Source organism: Hyperolius riggenbachi, chromosome 2 (assembly GCF_040937935.1).
Source record: "Hyperolius riggenbachi isolate aHypRig1 chromosome 2, aHypRig1.pri, whole genome shotgun sequence".
NCBI lineage: Eukaryota > Metazoa > Chordata > Amphibia > Anura > Hyperoliidae > Hyperolius > Hyperolius riggenbachi.
In genome coordinates this window covers 340,347,442-340,363,572 of record NC_090647.1, presented here as the reverse complement: position 1 = coordinate 340,363,572, position 16,131 = coordinate 340,347,442, and the positions used below count along the sequence as shown (strand labels likewise).

Below are 16,131 nucleotides of genomic sequence, written 5' to 3'. Positions count from 1 at the left end.
ACAATACATTAAAAACTTATTAGTGATAGATTCTATAGACCATTAGGAAACTCTAAGCGGTACCCAAAAACAGCACCAGCCACCAAATACTGCTGCCAAGCATTGGAGCACATTGCAAAGTGTGTTTTCAGACATCCCTTCTCAAAAATCAAGAAAAAACGGGCAACATTCAATTTATATGTTTGAACTGCACTTCCAGTTTACAAAGCCTTGTACACATGTTAGATAAAAGTTATTTTAAACATGCGACCAATGAGAGATATCATCAAATCAGATGACAATCAGTAAAAAATGTAGGCAAGCAATGTTAAACAACAACAACGATATAGTGTATCATGCATTCTGGTCAATCCAAGTGCCAGATCAATTCAGACGACTGTTGAGCAGGTATTGTGCAGTCGGTCAGTGTATACAATGTTGTTCAAACAACACTGCGTGCATATGTTGTGTGAGATGTCACCTGCGCATGCACATGCAGTGTTCCAGTGTAATTGTAATTGTTTAGAATATTGGTGTGTGTGAACAACGTCATTTACACTACTTGATGTTTCTTTTTGCTTGGTCATGTAATTTTAACAACAGTGCTCGTTTGTGTGTGCTGACTTCCATCTAGCGTGTGTACAGACCTTGAGAAACTGATGAAAGAGATAGTCACTTCTCATTTTCTGGTATATGTAAACACAAGCCTCTAAAAAGTAGACTATACCGTAATTCTTTATTCGGAATTTTGAATAAATAGGTTCAGTGATTCTATTAACAAATCATAATATTTAATATAATACAGTGACACTGTGGTAATCAGCCAGAAAGAAAAGGCTAATTTCCATGACTTGTGTGTGGGGCTGCCATAATGAAGGTGCACAGTGCTTCTGACATAAGTAAATAAGACTCTTTGTAGATAATATGTCTGGAAAAGCAAATTACTCTCAAAATCTAGGTTAAAAAACCAAGCTCTTTTTCTAAGTATGGTTACTAGGGTCTGATCCTTTTATAGTGGACTATGTCAGAGGCATATGACCTCCTTTACAGTCTGTGCCGGTCAAGTCACACACAATGTACTTTTGTTACCTTGGGGTGAATCTGAACTATGTTAGAATAAGCAGAATTAGAATACACACATCAATAGAAGGTAAACTGGACAAAAAATGCTGGAATAACACTTTCCACTAATACCATTCTCCAGCTGCGGAAAGGGACATGTAAAATTTACATGTGCAGTCGGCGCAGGTAAATTTTACTGAGAGTTTCACAAGCAATCTAACACTTGTTATGTAGTTTGCGTAACTCATGATAGAAATATATGCAAAACACATGTGTCAAGTATAACTCATCACTATATTTGTGTAGTACGCATTTCACGAACGACATACAAGTAGAACCAGCTGTGGCTATTTGTGCTGATGCCAACATTTCCAATGGGGAATAGAGCTCAGTGCAGGTTGCACACAATGCACTTATGTTATCTTGGGGTGACTCTGAACTTTGTTAGAATAAGCAGAATTAGAACATATTTATCAATAGAAGGTTAATAAACCTGCTGGAATAACTCATTCCAATAATACCATTCTTCAGTAGTGGAAGGTTTGAGGGGCACAGCAAGTTCCACTGTGAACTTAATCTAATCTTACCATGAGACTTTGCATATTTCATACTGTATATTTAGGAGTCAGTGAAAACTGAAAATCAGTGGCAGACACTAATACAGAAGAAACCTTGAACCTGGAGTATGTATTACACTTGCTTATTAAATAAGTATATTGGTAGGTGAACAGAGGCGCCAGAAGGATAAAAGTACATAACATTTTTAAAAAATTGCTGGGAGGAAGTGGTGGACTCGCCTCCGTTAAAGCAGACTCCAAGGAATGTAAATATATAGATATACACATTTATTGAAAATACCCCAAAGATGCAACGCGTTTCGCAGGCACAGCCCACTTCTTCAGGCAATAAGCAGGGGATAAACAACAGCAATTCAGTTATAGCAAGCAGAGCACCTTCACAGAGGTGCTCTGCTTGCTATAACTGAATTGCTGTTGTTTATCCCCTGCTTATTGCCTGAAGAAGTGGGCTGTGCCCGCGAAACGCGTTGCATCTTTGGGGTATTTTCAATAAATGTGTATATCTATATATTTACATTCCTTGGAGTCTGCTTTAACGGAGGCGAGTCCACCACTTCCTCCCAGCAATTTTTTTAAAATTTTATGTACTTTTATCCTTCTGGCGCCTCTGTTCACCTACCAATATATTTGAGTCCACCCCAGGTGGAGGGGTGATCTACCCCCTTTCTTCCTATCTACAGAGAGCGACTTCTTAATCCTGAGTGAGGACAGGTCTAATCTCCTCACCTGCCTAATGAGTGGTTACCTAGGTGGTAACCCGTGTTTGTGAGTATTACCATCTCACTGTTTCATTTATCCAATCAATTTTGACATACTACACCATATTGGGCTCTCGATTTCTCTTCAACTTTATTAAATAAGTAAATTAACTTGTGCCTGACATACTTACTAAAGATCTTCTGAGCTCACAATTATCGGAGAATAGAAATAATCCTGCAAATCTTGCCTTGCCCCCCCTTGCCTGAGTCATTTCAGAGCACAGCAGGCAGGGGCTATTGGAGGCTTAGTGCCTCGGTATTTGTGGCATTGCAGTTACACGGAGGCACCTTCACCAAAAACCTTATTTCTGTAAGTATAGGGCTGTCTGGATTAATTACTGTGTGTCTCTGCAGTCATATCATTGCAAATTCACCAATACAGCCCAAAGGAAGTATACAAATGTCTACCAATCGATTTAATTTTCAATCAACACAAAACAAAGTTACAGAATTATTTATGTTCTCCAATGTTGTCCAAATTAATGGCCTGTAAAATGTGCATGTGTCACAAGCAACATACCCAGAATATAATGCACAGTGTTAAAACTAGGTAAGGAACATTATCTAGTCTAGAATAGACCCCAAAATAGCATCAACTGGACACTTTGTTCAGTTCTGTTAGCACTCCTATATATCTAATCTATTTACATGTACTTATAAAGTGCCTAGGAGTCTCCTTCCCTCATTATCATTGAAGAACTTGCTCTATGAGGGAAAAAACATCTTGCCCAGTTACCTCATTTTACCTTAGGCATAATACTGTCTGGATCAATAAGAGCAGCCACACATAAGGTTTGCATAGTCTGAATGTACTGAGTGCACCACAGATAACTGCTCTTACATATGACCAGACCCACACCAGCAGCAGCTTGCTAATGGGGGCAGTGGTCAGAAGGCCTTGTATATTGGCCCTATTCGTAGGCTAGCTAGAGATACTGCAGTTTGGTGCTACATTCATTTTAGTTACTGTAACACAAAATAAGAATAATTAATATAGCCTATGGATATTTCTATTCAGGCCCGGATATACCTCACAGGAGCCTACAGGCACCCTAGACTTCACCCTCCATGAACCTACAAACCTCTGCTGAATCACACCACAAGTGTGCTGGCCGGCTCAGCCGTCACTTCTCCCTTATTTCCCTTGCCCATCATAGGCAGCTACAGGTTTCCCTTAGCATTAGGTAGCCAGAGGTACCCTCAATATTAAGTAGCTAGAGTTGCCCCCGACTGGAGGAATATCTCGTTTGTGAAATGCCAAGAGCTGGGTGAGTAACCTCACATTTACGCTCTTCTTGAGATTCATGCATAGGGAAGGAGAGAGGGAAGCGCTCGGAGAGGGATTTGAGCCTCCTTTCCATCATCAGGCGCCTGTAGGCACATGCCTACAAGGCCTTATGGTAAATCCGGCCCTGTTTCTACTTTTGCACAACACTGCAATGTGTCAGGACTCAGTAGGGCTGGGGTTTTATGTGATCAGGCTTGCAGGCCTGAGCTGGTGAATTGCATATACAATTGATCATCATCAGTTCTATCCCAGATTGGAGAATCCTTCTACTGAGTGCAACATGTGAATGCAGGAGATGCGGTGACATCTGACGCACACACAGATGGTACGTCTTTCTCATCACACCCAGTCAGGAGCCTTTCTGCACATACAGCAGAATTTTGACATTGATGGATTATTACAGTATACACCCAAACATTGTTTGTTTCTGTTACTGGTTCACCTAAACCAGTATTTATAACAGATTATACCAGGCTAATAAGAGCAGATGTTATCGGTGGATCTTTGATGTGCTGCCTAGTGAACCGTTTTGGAAGCTTTATCTGTCCATTTGCATGCGTTATTAATAATGATAAACCTTTTTCCTCCATAGTGCCAGCATAGGCTGCCTCTCTCCACCTACTGATCTCTGCTGAGAGATTATCCAGCCTGCAACAGCTTCTATGACAGAGTAGATAATCCTGGCCAGTTTTGTAGACATCTTCAAGCATTTTTTTCTTGGGGAGGAGAGATACACTATTTAAAGAGAACTTGAAGTGAGAAGAATACAGATGCTGCCATCTTCATTCCCTTATTAACAATACCAGGGCCCTGGCTGCCATGCTGAGCAGTAATCTGCAGGGGGTCTGCGGGCCAGGCCTTTGCTAGGGGACCCTCCAAGCTCCAGTTACACCTTGGTCCCAGTTCACATTCGATCAAATAATGACCACTGACCAGGCCATGACTGGATGGCAAGGTGGCATAGAGGATAGCACTCTTGCCTTGTAGCAAGAGCGCCGCGTTCCCAGGTTTGAACCCGGGCCAGGATACTTTGTGCATGGAGTTTGTAAGCTCCAAAATTGGTTTATGATGGACATACGATCATGGTAAAGGTTAGATGAGACCCTCCGAAGGACACTAGACCACACACTGTGGAACATGTCAGCGCTATACAAATATTAAATTCATGAATTGGAAATGCTCATTCTTAGTGAAATTGAGGGGAGAGCAGGACCAGCACAGGCTATAGCATTATAATGATCAAGGTACTTATCAGAGCCGGGACAAGGTCCTCCAGCACCCAAGGCTGAGAGACACCAAATTGCGCCCCTCCATCCCTCCCACCCCAGCCGTCACACACTGATTGCTATTAGACTAAGAGGCGTCCCAGGGCCCCCAACACCATAATCTCTAGTTATCTGGCTTGCAGTCACTGCCATGTATCCCCTTTCATTATTTCTCTCTGCTTCAAACACTAAAGGGGAATGATAGCTGAGTGAGTTGTGCGCCCCCTCCTACACTGCGCCCTGAGGCTGGAGCCTCTCTTGCCTCTGCCTCTGCCCAGCCCTGGTACTTATACCTATGTAGTGGCTTATAATTTACAAAACCCTTGGAGTTGGTGGTTAAATTTTCTGCAAAAATCTTGTCCAGCATCTAGTTTAACTGCTAATATTGAGAACACACTAGAGCAAGTTGCTCTTGTTGCCAATTAGGTATAATATCAGTTATTGTATAATACCAATACTACTATTGGTTTGCTTTATACCTAACACTAACCTTCCCCCTAAAACCCCTTAAAGACCTAACACTAACCCTCCCTCTCATAGCAATCCACTTCCTAAATGTCTAACCCTAAAGTCTGGTACCCACTTTCAGTAATGATTGGCCAATCATTGATCAATTTTACCACCTCCATATGGTATGAGGGTTTACCAACACAATCTGCTCATAGTGTTCAATATCTGTTGATCCTCATACTACATGGAGGATGTAAAATTAGTCAGTGATTGACTAGTCATAATTGAAAGTGTGTACCAGGCTTAAAGAGGAACTTCAGTGAAAATAATGTAGTAAAAAAAGTGCTTCATTTTTACAATAATTATGTATAAATGATTTAGTCAGTGTTTGCCCATTGTAAAATCTTTTAAATCCCTGATTTACATTCTGGCATTTATTACATGGTGACATTTTTACTGTTGGCAGGTGATGTAGCTGCTGCATGCTTTTTTGGCAGTTGGAAACAGCTGTAAACAGCTTTTTCCCACAATGCAACAAGGTTCACAGACAGGAAACTGCCAGGAGTACCACGATCCTCAGAGTTTCTTGTGGGAGGGGTTTCACCACAATATCAGTCATACAGCGCCCCTGATGGTCTGTTTGTGAAAAGGAATAGATTTCTCATGTAAAAGGAGGTATCAGCTACTGATTGGGATAAAGTTAAATTTTTGGTCGGAGTTTCTCTTTAAGCTTCTCTCCCTGACTATTAATTTTATCCTCCACCTACCTTAATCCCTAACATTAGGGGCTCAACTATATAATAGATGAGCCCCTACGCCCATTAATATAGTGATATTCAGGCACCGATGTCTGAAGTTTACACCCCATCACACAAGGCATTTGGGGTGGTCACCTGGCACCCAAATTAACTAATTTGTCTTCCATACTGTGCAATTTTGTCCATAACAGCGTTATGCATAATTGATGTAACACATTGTTCTATAAAAGTGCAAATTATGAAAATGCGATGCGAAAGTGCGATGTGATGCAGAAACTTCTGGTAGGTGAGGTAAGGAGGGGTACAATGTGCTTGGTCAGCAGCGTCATTTAAAGGTGCGGCGTGTCGAATATTTAAATGGTGCCAAAGCCAAACAGCCACCTCAATCAAGTTCCAACTAAAGTGTATACAAGGCTTTAGAAATTTTGCTCAGCTACACAGAGTTTTAGCAGCTCTAATTAGTTACCCGTGACAAACATGCTAGGGTTGACTGCAGACTTGAGCCTGGTACACACTTTCAATTTTGATTGGCCAATGAATGCACAATTTTTCTACCTCCGTTCAGTATAAGGGTCAATAGAAATTGAATGCAATGAACAGACTGTGTAGGAAAAACGGAACACAGCCTAGTTCTAAGTAGAGTTGGGACTGCACATATACAGGTTTATTTCATCCTGGCATATGTCACTTCAGGTACAATTTAAATTGTGGTTTCACAGTTTTGTTAAAATGCACTGTAGAAGCAATCTTTTCTCTTTCACACATACATAATGAAGATGACATTGTTTTTGTGTAACGAGATGTGAGTGTGTGTGTGTATGTGCGTGTGTGTATGTGCGTGTGTGTATGTGCGTGTGTGTATGTGCGTGTGTGTATGTGCGTGTGTGTATGTGCGTGTGTGTATGTGCATGTGTGTATGTGCGTGTGTGTATGTGCATGTGTGTATGTGCGTGTGTGTATGTGCGTGTGTGTATGTTTGTGTGTCTGTGTGTAGAGTGCCTTTGTCATACCACAAATCCCCCCCCCCTTTCCTGATAAGGAAATGTAAATGTAAGCAAATTCCTTGATTACACTGTCTTGTTCAAAGGATTTCTGTAGTGATAAGTAAAGACAACTGACAGTGGCATAGCTGGAGATTATGGGGCCCAATAGCAAAATTTTCATGGGGCCCTCAGATGTAGGCATTCTTGAGCAATGCCACCGGCCCCTACCCTATGGGTATGAATTGATTGATCAATTTACATTCTGGTGCAATCTACACTCTACATAGTCCACCGGGCACTGAGATAAATTCAGTGGGTGGAGGAACACAAGAAGGTAATTAGTGCATACATCAAACACTAAGTACCACCTGGGCCCCCTCTGCTCCAGGGCCACATAGCTGCTGCTATGGCTGCTATGGCTATTGCTACGACCATGACAACTGAACATATCAAAGCCACTAGCTCCCAAACATTAGCAAGAAGCAAGTTAGTTTTCCAGTAGCTGGAGGTTTTGATTGACTAAATGTAATTCTCTGACTAGGTCAATAGAGATTTGCATTTAGGAATGCTTTTTCTCACTCCTACTGATAAAGGCTAAAATAGCCTGAAATTACTACGTGACTGTGCAAAAATAATAACCTATAGATATGCCATAAATCGGTGGTTCTGGAAGTACAACTGGTTTAAAAGGGCATGAAGGAAATATCTACATATCGAAACCACGGTATTAAAGTGATGTATAATGAGTGATACTTCCATCCCAATCATATGTAGGTGAAAATTTCAAATGCAATCTGTTTTAATAACACAAAATTGTACCTTTTGCCCAATTGCCCTATGGCAGAGCTGCAGTGATCACATATACTAAGGGTAGGGGTAGGGGTAGGGGTGTGAGGTCTAAAATGAATAACCTGTACTTCATGTAGCAGAAAACCTGAAAAACATAGAATTTTCAGCTCTTGAACTGCAAACGCGAACTTCCGCAAGTGTTCGTGAACAGGCGAATCTTGCGAACCACCATAGACTTCAATGGGCAGGCTGAATGTGAGGTAAGGGGTCAAAGTTTAACTCAATGATAATGTATAGGGGGCGAATCGAACACGACAAATATTCGCTGTTCGCCACAAATGCAAACAGCCGATGTTCGCAGAATACTGCTCGCCGGTGAACTGTTCGGGCCATCTCTACCTGGCATTGCCATTGGCTGTGTTGGAACATAATGTGGTGTAGCCCAATTTCACATCAATGAAAGGGGGGAACCCTCTCCACCACATCAAATTGTAGCCATCCGGGATGTTTTTGTAAATTGTACTATACCACTCTCAGTGTGGACAAAAGCATGTGGCTGTAGGGAAAGCCCAGACAACAGCAGGAAGAGAATCAATATATGATGTATATTTGTCCCAGAGTAAAATGCACCATACATTACCATTTTTCTCATGTCATGTCATGTTATTTACAATAGGTAGTCAAATAGGTTTTAGTTAGTCTCCTCATGGAGGATTCTCAGGGTTTTCTTTATTTTTAAAAGTACTTATTTGGTGGCAGTTGCTCAGACCAACTGTCAAAATAGAGTGCAGGTGAGTAGAGAGGCTGACACCTTTGTATACAGTGATTTAGCTGTAGAGCCATGGGCCCCAGTGAAAATTTTACACTGGGCACCCAGCACTATATGTATAATAGTCACATGATTAATAATACCAAAACTAGCTTTCCAAGGACAGCCACTATGTGAGGTTTAAGCAGTGATTATTACTATCCAACGCAAATATAGAGGTGCTTATCACCACTACAACACAAAGAACCAAAGCAGTGTCTACAGGAGGGCGCAGGGCCATGGTGCAATTACAGCCTCTGCATCTGCCTGCTATGCTCCTGTTTGTATAAATCCTGTGCAGTGTGTGCTTTTGTAAAGAATAAAGTACCCACCCCTCATCTATCCTTTACCTCTCCTGACTCTTACCTACCCACCTAACTATTATTCCAACTCCATGAGACTTTTTTAACCTCCACAATCTCATCCACCTATCTTCTGTTTTTCCAGCTCCTCTTTTGACCCTCACCTACCTACCTCCTCCTAATCGATCCTGTTTCCTCAACGTGATGTCTACTGATCCCCATTAATACACCCTCACCTTATCCATCCTTTTGTTCCTGTTGTGACCTTTTTGACTCTCATCAACCCACCACTGATGTATCCTTCCATGATCCTCCAGTAACTTCTCAATACCTCTAAAACACCATGGTTATTCTTTTACCTCCTTCCAATCTTCTGACACGTCTATCCCATATGTTACCTCTAATAACATCATCCACCTCTCATTTAATCTTGCAACACTCATATCACCTTTGCTGACCCCATCCACTTTGCATCTATCCTTTCACCCACCTTGTCACCTTTTCTGACCTTCACCTACTCCGTATCTACCCTTAGATCCTGCATCCATTTTAATTGCCAACACCTTGTGCCACCTCAACTCGCCTTTCCTGACCCTCATCTATCCCTCCAACCACCCATGTCAATCCCCCTGGCTCTCACCTACCCATGCCTCATCGATACAGTGTAAACAGTCCCTGCTCTCACCGTGCTTCTCTCACCTAATCTACTTTAACAATGTCCTGACCTTTATACACCTCTCCTTGCCCTGACCTACACCACCCAGCTCCCCTTCCTCTGTGTGCACCCCCCTGCTCATGTGTTGAGTCTAAGGCTGGAGCCACCTCTGGCAACAAAAGCATTACAGCACTGGGGACATTTTCTTGAATGCTTTGCTAAGTAGATGAACTATCATAATAGTAGCATACAAACAATGTGAAAACAAATCTATCAGGGTAGGTCGCATAGCTGAAGGATTTGTTTTATTATTGTTTGCTCTGTCAATTACACGTTACTCACCAATAAAAACATGCTTTGTGCATCAGTACAGTTTCTTCACCTCTCCATTCTATTATTATGGTTGATCCCCTATACAATGCAGGTAAACCTCAATTTTCCCTTTTGTTGTAATTCCCTGGTATCCTGTCGGACGAGCATGCTGCCCATTCACAGCCTACCGGTAATTATCCATTCATTGCTGTATTGTAGACCAGAAACTCATGTACTGGTCAAACACGCCACAACAAACTTCCATCTGGCAACAGCATTTGAGGATCAGACTCATTTTCAAAAATCCCTTTAACCTGTTTAAATCTTTACTGAACGAGTTCTCTCAGTTGAGGTGGAACTTACTCCCTGCAGTAAATCACCTTCTTTGTATTCCACTCAAGTTGAAATACAAGTGCTTACTGCTGCAGAGGCATGCAAAGTAATTACTTTCAAATGTTCTGCAAAGAAACAGCAGAACACTTTCACCACTCTCACAACAACTGTACTAAACTTCTGTTTCCATAATGACTATGAAAACACAACTATAATTCATGTCCATATCCCATGTTGAACATTAACCTTTTAAATAACTTGTCTTTTGTACCTATGAATAAAATGTTTAAGTGCAAAGTACAATAAGCTATAGCAACCAATCAAAGCAACCTTTCACTGATCTAAAAGCAAACTGAAAGATAAATGGTCAATCTTGGCACACGCTCTTACCAGATTGCTTAGACAGATTGTTTCGGTAAGATCTTACAGTATTTTACATTAAAGTGATCCAATGGTGAAATCAAGATTGTATGGTGTATGGCCATCTTAAAAGGCCCCATACTTTACCAAATTTTCCTGTTTGATTGACCAATCGATTTGGTCATTTTGTCAGATCAATGAAGAATTAATTATGTTTCATTCTGCTCAATCAGTTGAAATGGGTCAATATCTTCTTAAATCCACTAATTTACTCAATTGGGCAGGGATGAAAATCGTGGCCGATCGCAAAGGAATCGGCTGCTGTTCACATGATTTCCACTTACACAGAATCGACTTTTGGTTTCAGAGCAGGGAGGCACAAAATCATTCAGCTCGATTAGTGAAGGAGAATCGCATAAGATCTCGCTTGCAATGTGTGGGCCACTAGTCAATCGACTTTCAATCGACCACACTGTTGTTGCTCTCCCAAGAAAGTCGATCGCTTAATCACTCGATGGAAAATCACATAATGTATGGACACCTGAAGTCCGCATTAACGACTTAACGTGCTGCAGAGTATGCAGAGTATGCATTGCAGAGGATTTAACTCTTACCACATACTTAGGTTAGGTGGAAATGTTTGATGACTGAATTGTTTCTATTGGGCAAGCATTTTATGTCTGTACATGACTTATTATCTAGTTTAGCGTTTAGGTAGGAGGCCATATATACTACTTACTATGGATTTGGTAAGATTACACAAAAATGATGCAGTCAGATTGTAAAGTGCATACACAGCTTTTTTTGGAATTGAAATTGCAGATGCAATAATAATGCTTCATTTACTATTCATATTTTGGTGTACAGTGAGTTTATTCCAGGAATATTCCCACAAATAATACTAAATAGTCATTTCGGAATGCTTTGACTTTGAATGACATAATCCTGTATAGGAGCGGGTGTGCGCTTACCTCTGGTGCCATAGTTGAGGGTAGAAGACTGAGAAGTCTTTGGCTTTTGCCTCTTCACTGTCATCATGACTTGTTCTCTGACACGCTGATCGCCGCTCGCACCACTTTTCAGGCGAGTGTCTGATGGCAGCGCCAAAGACGACTCATTTTGCCATACAAAGACTTCTGATGGCAGGGCTGTTTTCAGCGGAGAAGGTGAGGACAACATGGCAATAGTCCTTCTTTTGAGTCTGCGAGCAACTGCAATGTTTTTAAATGTTTTTGATACAGAAAGCGAATAAAATTCTGATGGATAAAAATCCCAAGAAAAAGGCTCCTGGATCTCCTCTACACTGCAGAAGTGCCGTGCTTTGACAGCTTCCTTGACGAGAAAACCTGTACAGCTCTGGAAAGGTGTATCTGCATTTTTATGACACGCCTCTGTACTTCCAACCCCACCCTAGCTGTGACTAAAAACTGCTTCATCTGCAATGCCTCTGGGAAAGAAAGCAAAGAATGAAGAATGTTACAGAGATGACAGACAGACAGACAGACAGACAGAGATAGATAGATAGATAGATAGATAGATAGATAGATAGATAGATAGATAGATAGATCTGAGCTCACATCCAAATACACTTGACTTGTTTTTGTGCATGTTTTTCTGCACAGAAAAACTGATTTAAACTAAGAAATCATGTTAATCGATCAGCTAGTTCAGACTTTCTGCATTTTTTGCGTGCAGAAAGTGACATCTTGCAGGTCAATTCTGCACATTTTCAGTCAGTTTTCTCTACCAATTACATTAGCCGCTGTGAAAAAACATGTGCGTTTTTCTGCATACACACACACAACATGATGCACACAGAAAACTGATAAACAAGTGTGTCTTCTGCCTTAAAGGGACTTTTACTTGTCAGTAGAGCATGTAGCTATGATATATCTATACTGTCTGCACATCTAAGGAGATACAAGCTTTTTGATTATGTATACATACAGCACATCTATACACTTCTACCTGACTTTCTATAGGTAAGTTAGCTATTATGCAAGATGTAGGTGTCAGCATCTGCTACACACAATACAGCATATTGACGTTGTGTCATATAGCTTATTCCCCCTTCTGTGTTGTACTCACACCCATGTCACATGCATGCGTAAACACGCTGTCATACAAACTTACTTTACAGTGCAGGAGCCACACCTTCCTCATCAGACACAACACAGACCGCGCAGCTAACCTATGGCCTACCAGTGATAAATGATCAGTTCTTTCCTTCTCTATTCTTTACTACTGTGTTTGCTAAGCTTAGGTGCAAATCCCCAGGCATAGAATACTGCTGTATACATAAATACATACCATAAAAGGTGCTTGAATATATTTGTTTTAGTGTTAAGTTTCCAACACTTTGATTTCCTTTTCTGTGTTTAAGTTATATGAAAGTGAAAACCTTCCACCTGTATTCTCTCTCTCTTACTAAGTAAAAAAAAAAAGAGTTGTATGTTTTACAAGGAAATCAAAATGGTTTATGGTCCATTAAAAAAAAAAAAGAAAAAAAATTAGAGCACATTTCAGTGTCAGACCCCTCCCTGATTGAAGTGTCACCTCCTTGTGTTAGTTCCCAGCTGGCTGCAGGGTCATTGATGCCCCCCTCCCTCCCCCCTGCACAGTGAAAGCAAAGGGAAGAGCATAATGGGACATCTATGATCCATAAAAAGTAATGGAAAGGGTTAAACATAGTAATTAAGTTGAAAAATGTTTGCCATTAAACCTAGCAATATTCAGAGCTAAACTAAATGGACTACACCAACAAACATGACATTTCTCTATAACTGTATTGCCTATTATTAGTATGATTTTTTTATTTTTTATTTAACCACTTCCCGACCGCCGTATATACAATTGGCGGACGGGAAGTGGACGCCGCAAGGACCGCCGTATTGACAAATGGCGGCGGTCCTTGTATGGGCATGGGCGGAGCGATCGCGTCATCCGTGACGCGATCCTCCGCCTCCGCCTGGCGCCGCTCACCCGCCGCAACATCCCGCCGGCCATACGGAAGCGCCGGCGGGATGTTAACCCGACGATCGCCGCATACAAAGTGTATAATACACTTTGTAATGTTTACAAAGTGTATTATACAGGCTGCCTCCTGCCCTGGTGGTCCCAATGTCCGAGGGACCACCAGGGCAGGCTGCAGCCACCCTAGTCTGCACCAAGCACACTGATTTCCCCCCCCCCTGCCCCAGATCGCCCACAGCACCCATCAGACCCCCCCCTGCCCACCCCCCAGACCCCTGTTTGCACCCAATCACCCCCCTAATCACCCATCAATCACTCCCTGTCACTATCTGTCAACGCTATTTTTTTTTATCCCCCCCCCTGCCCCCCGCTCCCTCCTGATCACCCCCCCACCCCTCAGATTCTCCCCAGACCCCCCCCCCCCCCCCCTAGACCCCCCCCATGTACTGTATGCATCTATCCCCCCTGATCACCTGTCAATCACCTGTCAATCACCTGTCCATCACCTGTCAATCACCCGTCAATCACCCGTCAATCACCCCCTGTCACTGCCACCCATCAATCAGCCCCTAACCTGCCCTTGCGGGCAATCTGATCACCCCCCCACACCAATAGATCGCCCGCAGATCCGACATCAGATCACCTCCCAAATCTATTGTTTACATCTATTCTCTCCTCTAAACACCCACTAATTACCCATCAATCACCCATCAATCACCCCCTATCACCACCTGTCACTTTTACCTATCAGATCAGACCCTAATCTGCCCCTTGCGGGCACCCAATCACCCGCCCACACGCTCAGATTGCCCTCTGACCCCCCCTTATCAATTCACCAGTGCATTAATTACATCTGTTCTTCCCTGTAATAACCCACTGATCACCTGTCAATCACCTGCCAATCACCTATCACCCATCAATCACCCCCTGTCACCCCCTGTCACTGCCACCCATTAATCAGCCCCTAACCTGCCCCTTGCGGGCAATCTGATCACCCACCCACACCATTAGATCGCCCGCAAACCCGCCGTCAGATTACCTCCCAAATGTATTGTTTACATCTGTTATCTTCTCTAAACACCCACTAATTACCCATCAATCACCCATCAATCACCCCCTATCACCAACAGTCACTGTTACCTATCAGATCAGACCCTAATCTGCCCCTTGCGGGCACCCAATCACCCGCCCACACGCTCAGATTGCCCTCAGACCCCCCCCCCCCCTTATAAATTCGCCAGTGCATTAATTACATCTGGCCTTCCCTGTAATAACCCACTGATCACCTGTCAATCACCTGCCAATCACCTATCACCCATCAATCACCCCCTGTCACTGCCACCCAACAATCAGCCCCTAACCTGCCCCTTGCGGGCAAACTGATCACCCACCCACACCAATAGATTGCCCGCAGATCCGACATCAGATCACCACCCAAGCGCAGTGTTTCCATCTATTCTCTCCTCTAAACACCCACTAATTACCCATCAATCACCCATCAATCACCCCCTATCACCACCTGTCACTGTTACCCATCAGATCAGACCCTAATCTGCCCCTTGCGGGCACCCAATCGCCCGCCTACACGCTCAGATTGCCCTCAGACCCCCCCCTTATCAATTCGCCAGTGCAATATTTACATCTGTTCTCCCCTGTAATAACCCACTGATTACCTGTCAATCACCTATCAATCACCCATCAATCACCCCCTGTCACTGCCACCCATCAATCACCCCCTGTCACTGCCACCCATCAATCACCCCCTGTCACTGCCGCCCATCAATCACCTGCTGTCACTGCCACCCATCAATCAGCCCCTAACCTGCCCCTTGCGGGCAATCTGATCACCCACCCACACCAATAGATCGCCCGCAGATCCGACGTCCGATCACCTCCCAAGTGCAGTGTTTACATCTGTTCTCTACCCTAAACACCCACTAATTACCCATCAATCACCCCCTGTCACTGCTACCTATCAGATTAGACCCCTATCTGCCTCTAGGGCACTCAATCACCCGCCCACACCCTCAGAATGCCCTCAGACCCCAGCCCTGATCACCTCGCCAGTGCATTGCTTGCATCTATTCCCCCCTCTAATCACACCTTGAGACACCCATCAATCACCTCCTGTCACCCCCTAGCACACCTACCCATCAGATCAGGCCCCAATTTGCCCCGTGTGGGCTCCTGATCACTCGGCCAAACCCTCAGATCCCCCTCAGACCCCCTTCCGATCACCTCCCCAGTGCATTGATTGCATCTATTTTCCCCTCTAACCACCCCCTGAGACACCCATCAATCACCTCCTGTCACCCCCCTAGCACTCCTATCCATCAGATCAGGCCCAATACAACCTGTCATCTAAAAGGCCACCCTGCTTATGACCGGTTCCACAAAATTCGCCCCCTCATAGACCACCTGTCATCAAAATTTGCAGATGCTTATACCCCTGAACAGTCATTTTGAGACATTTGGTTT

At 43.2% G+C, this 16,131-nt stretch overlaps 1 protein-coding gene across 1 annotated transcript in view; it reads right to left on the bottom strand.

Annotated features, from left to right (window-relative positions):
* PKP1 (plakophilin 1) overlaps positions 1-12,036 on the bottom strand; it is a 74,386-nt gene extending 62,350 nt beyond the window's left edge. Inside the window, exon 1 of the mRNA XM_068269455.1 lies at positions 11,652-12,036. Within this exon, the coding sequence (XP_068125556.1) occupies positions 11,652-11,859 (208 nt within the window). The 5' untranslated portion in view covers positions 11,860-12,036. The remainder of the gene's footprint in view (positions 1-11,651) is intronic.
* Between the last annotated feature and the right edge of the window lie 4,095 nt (positions 12,037-16,131).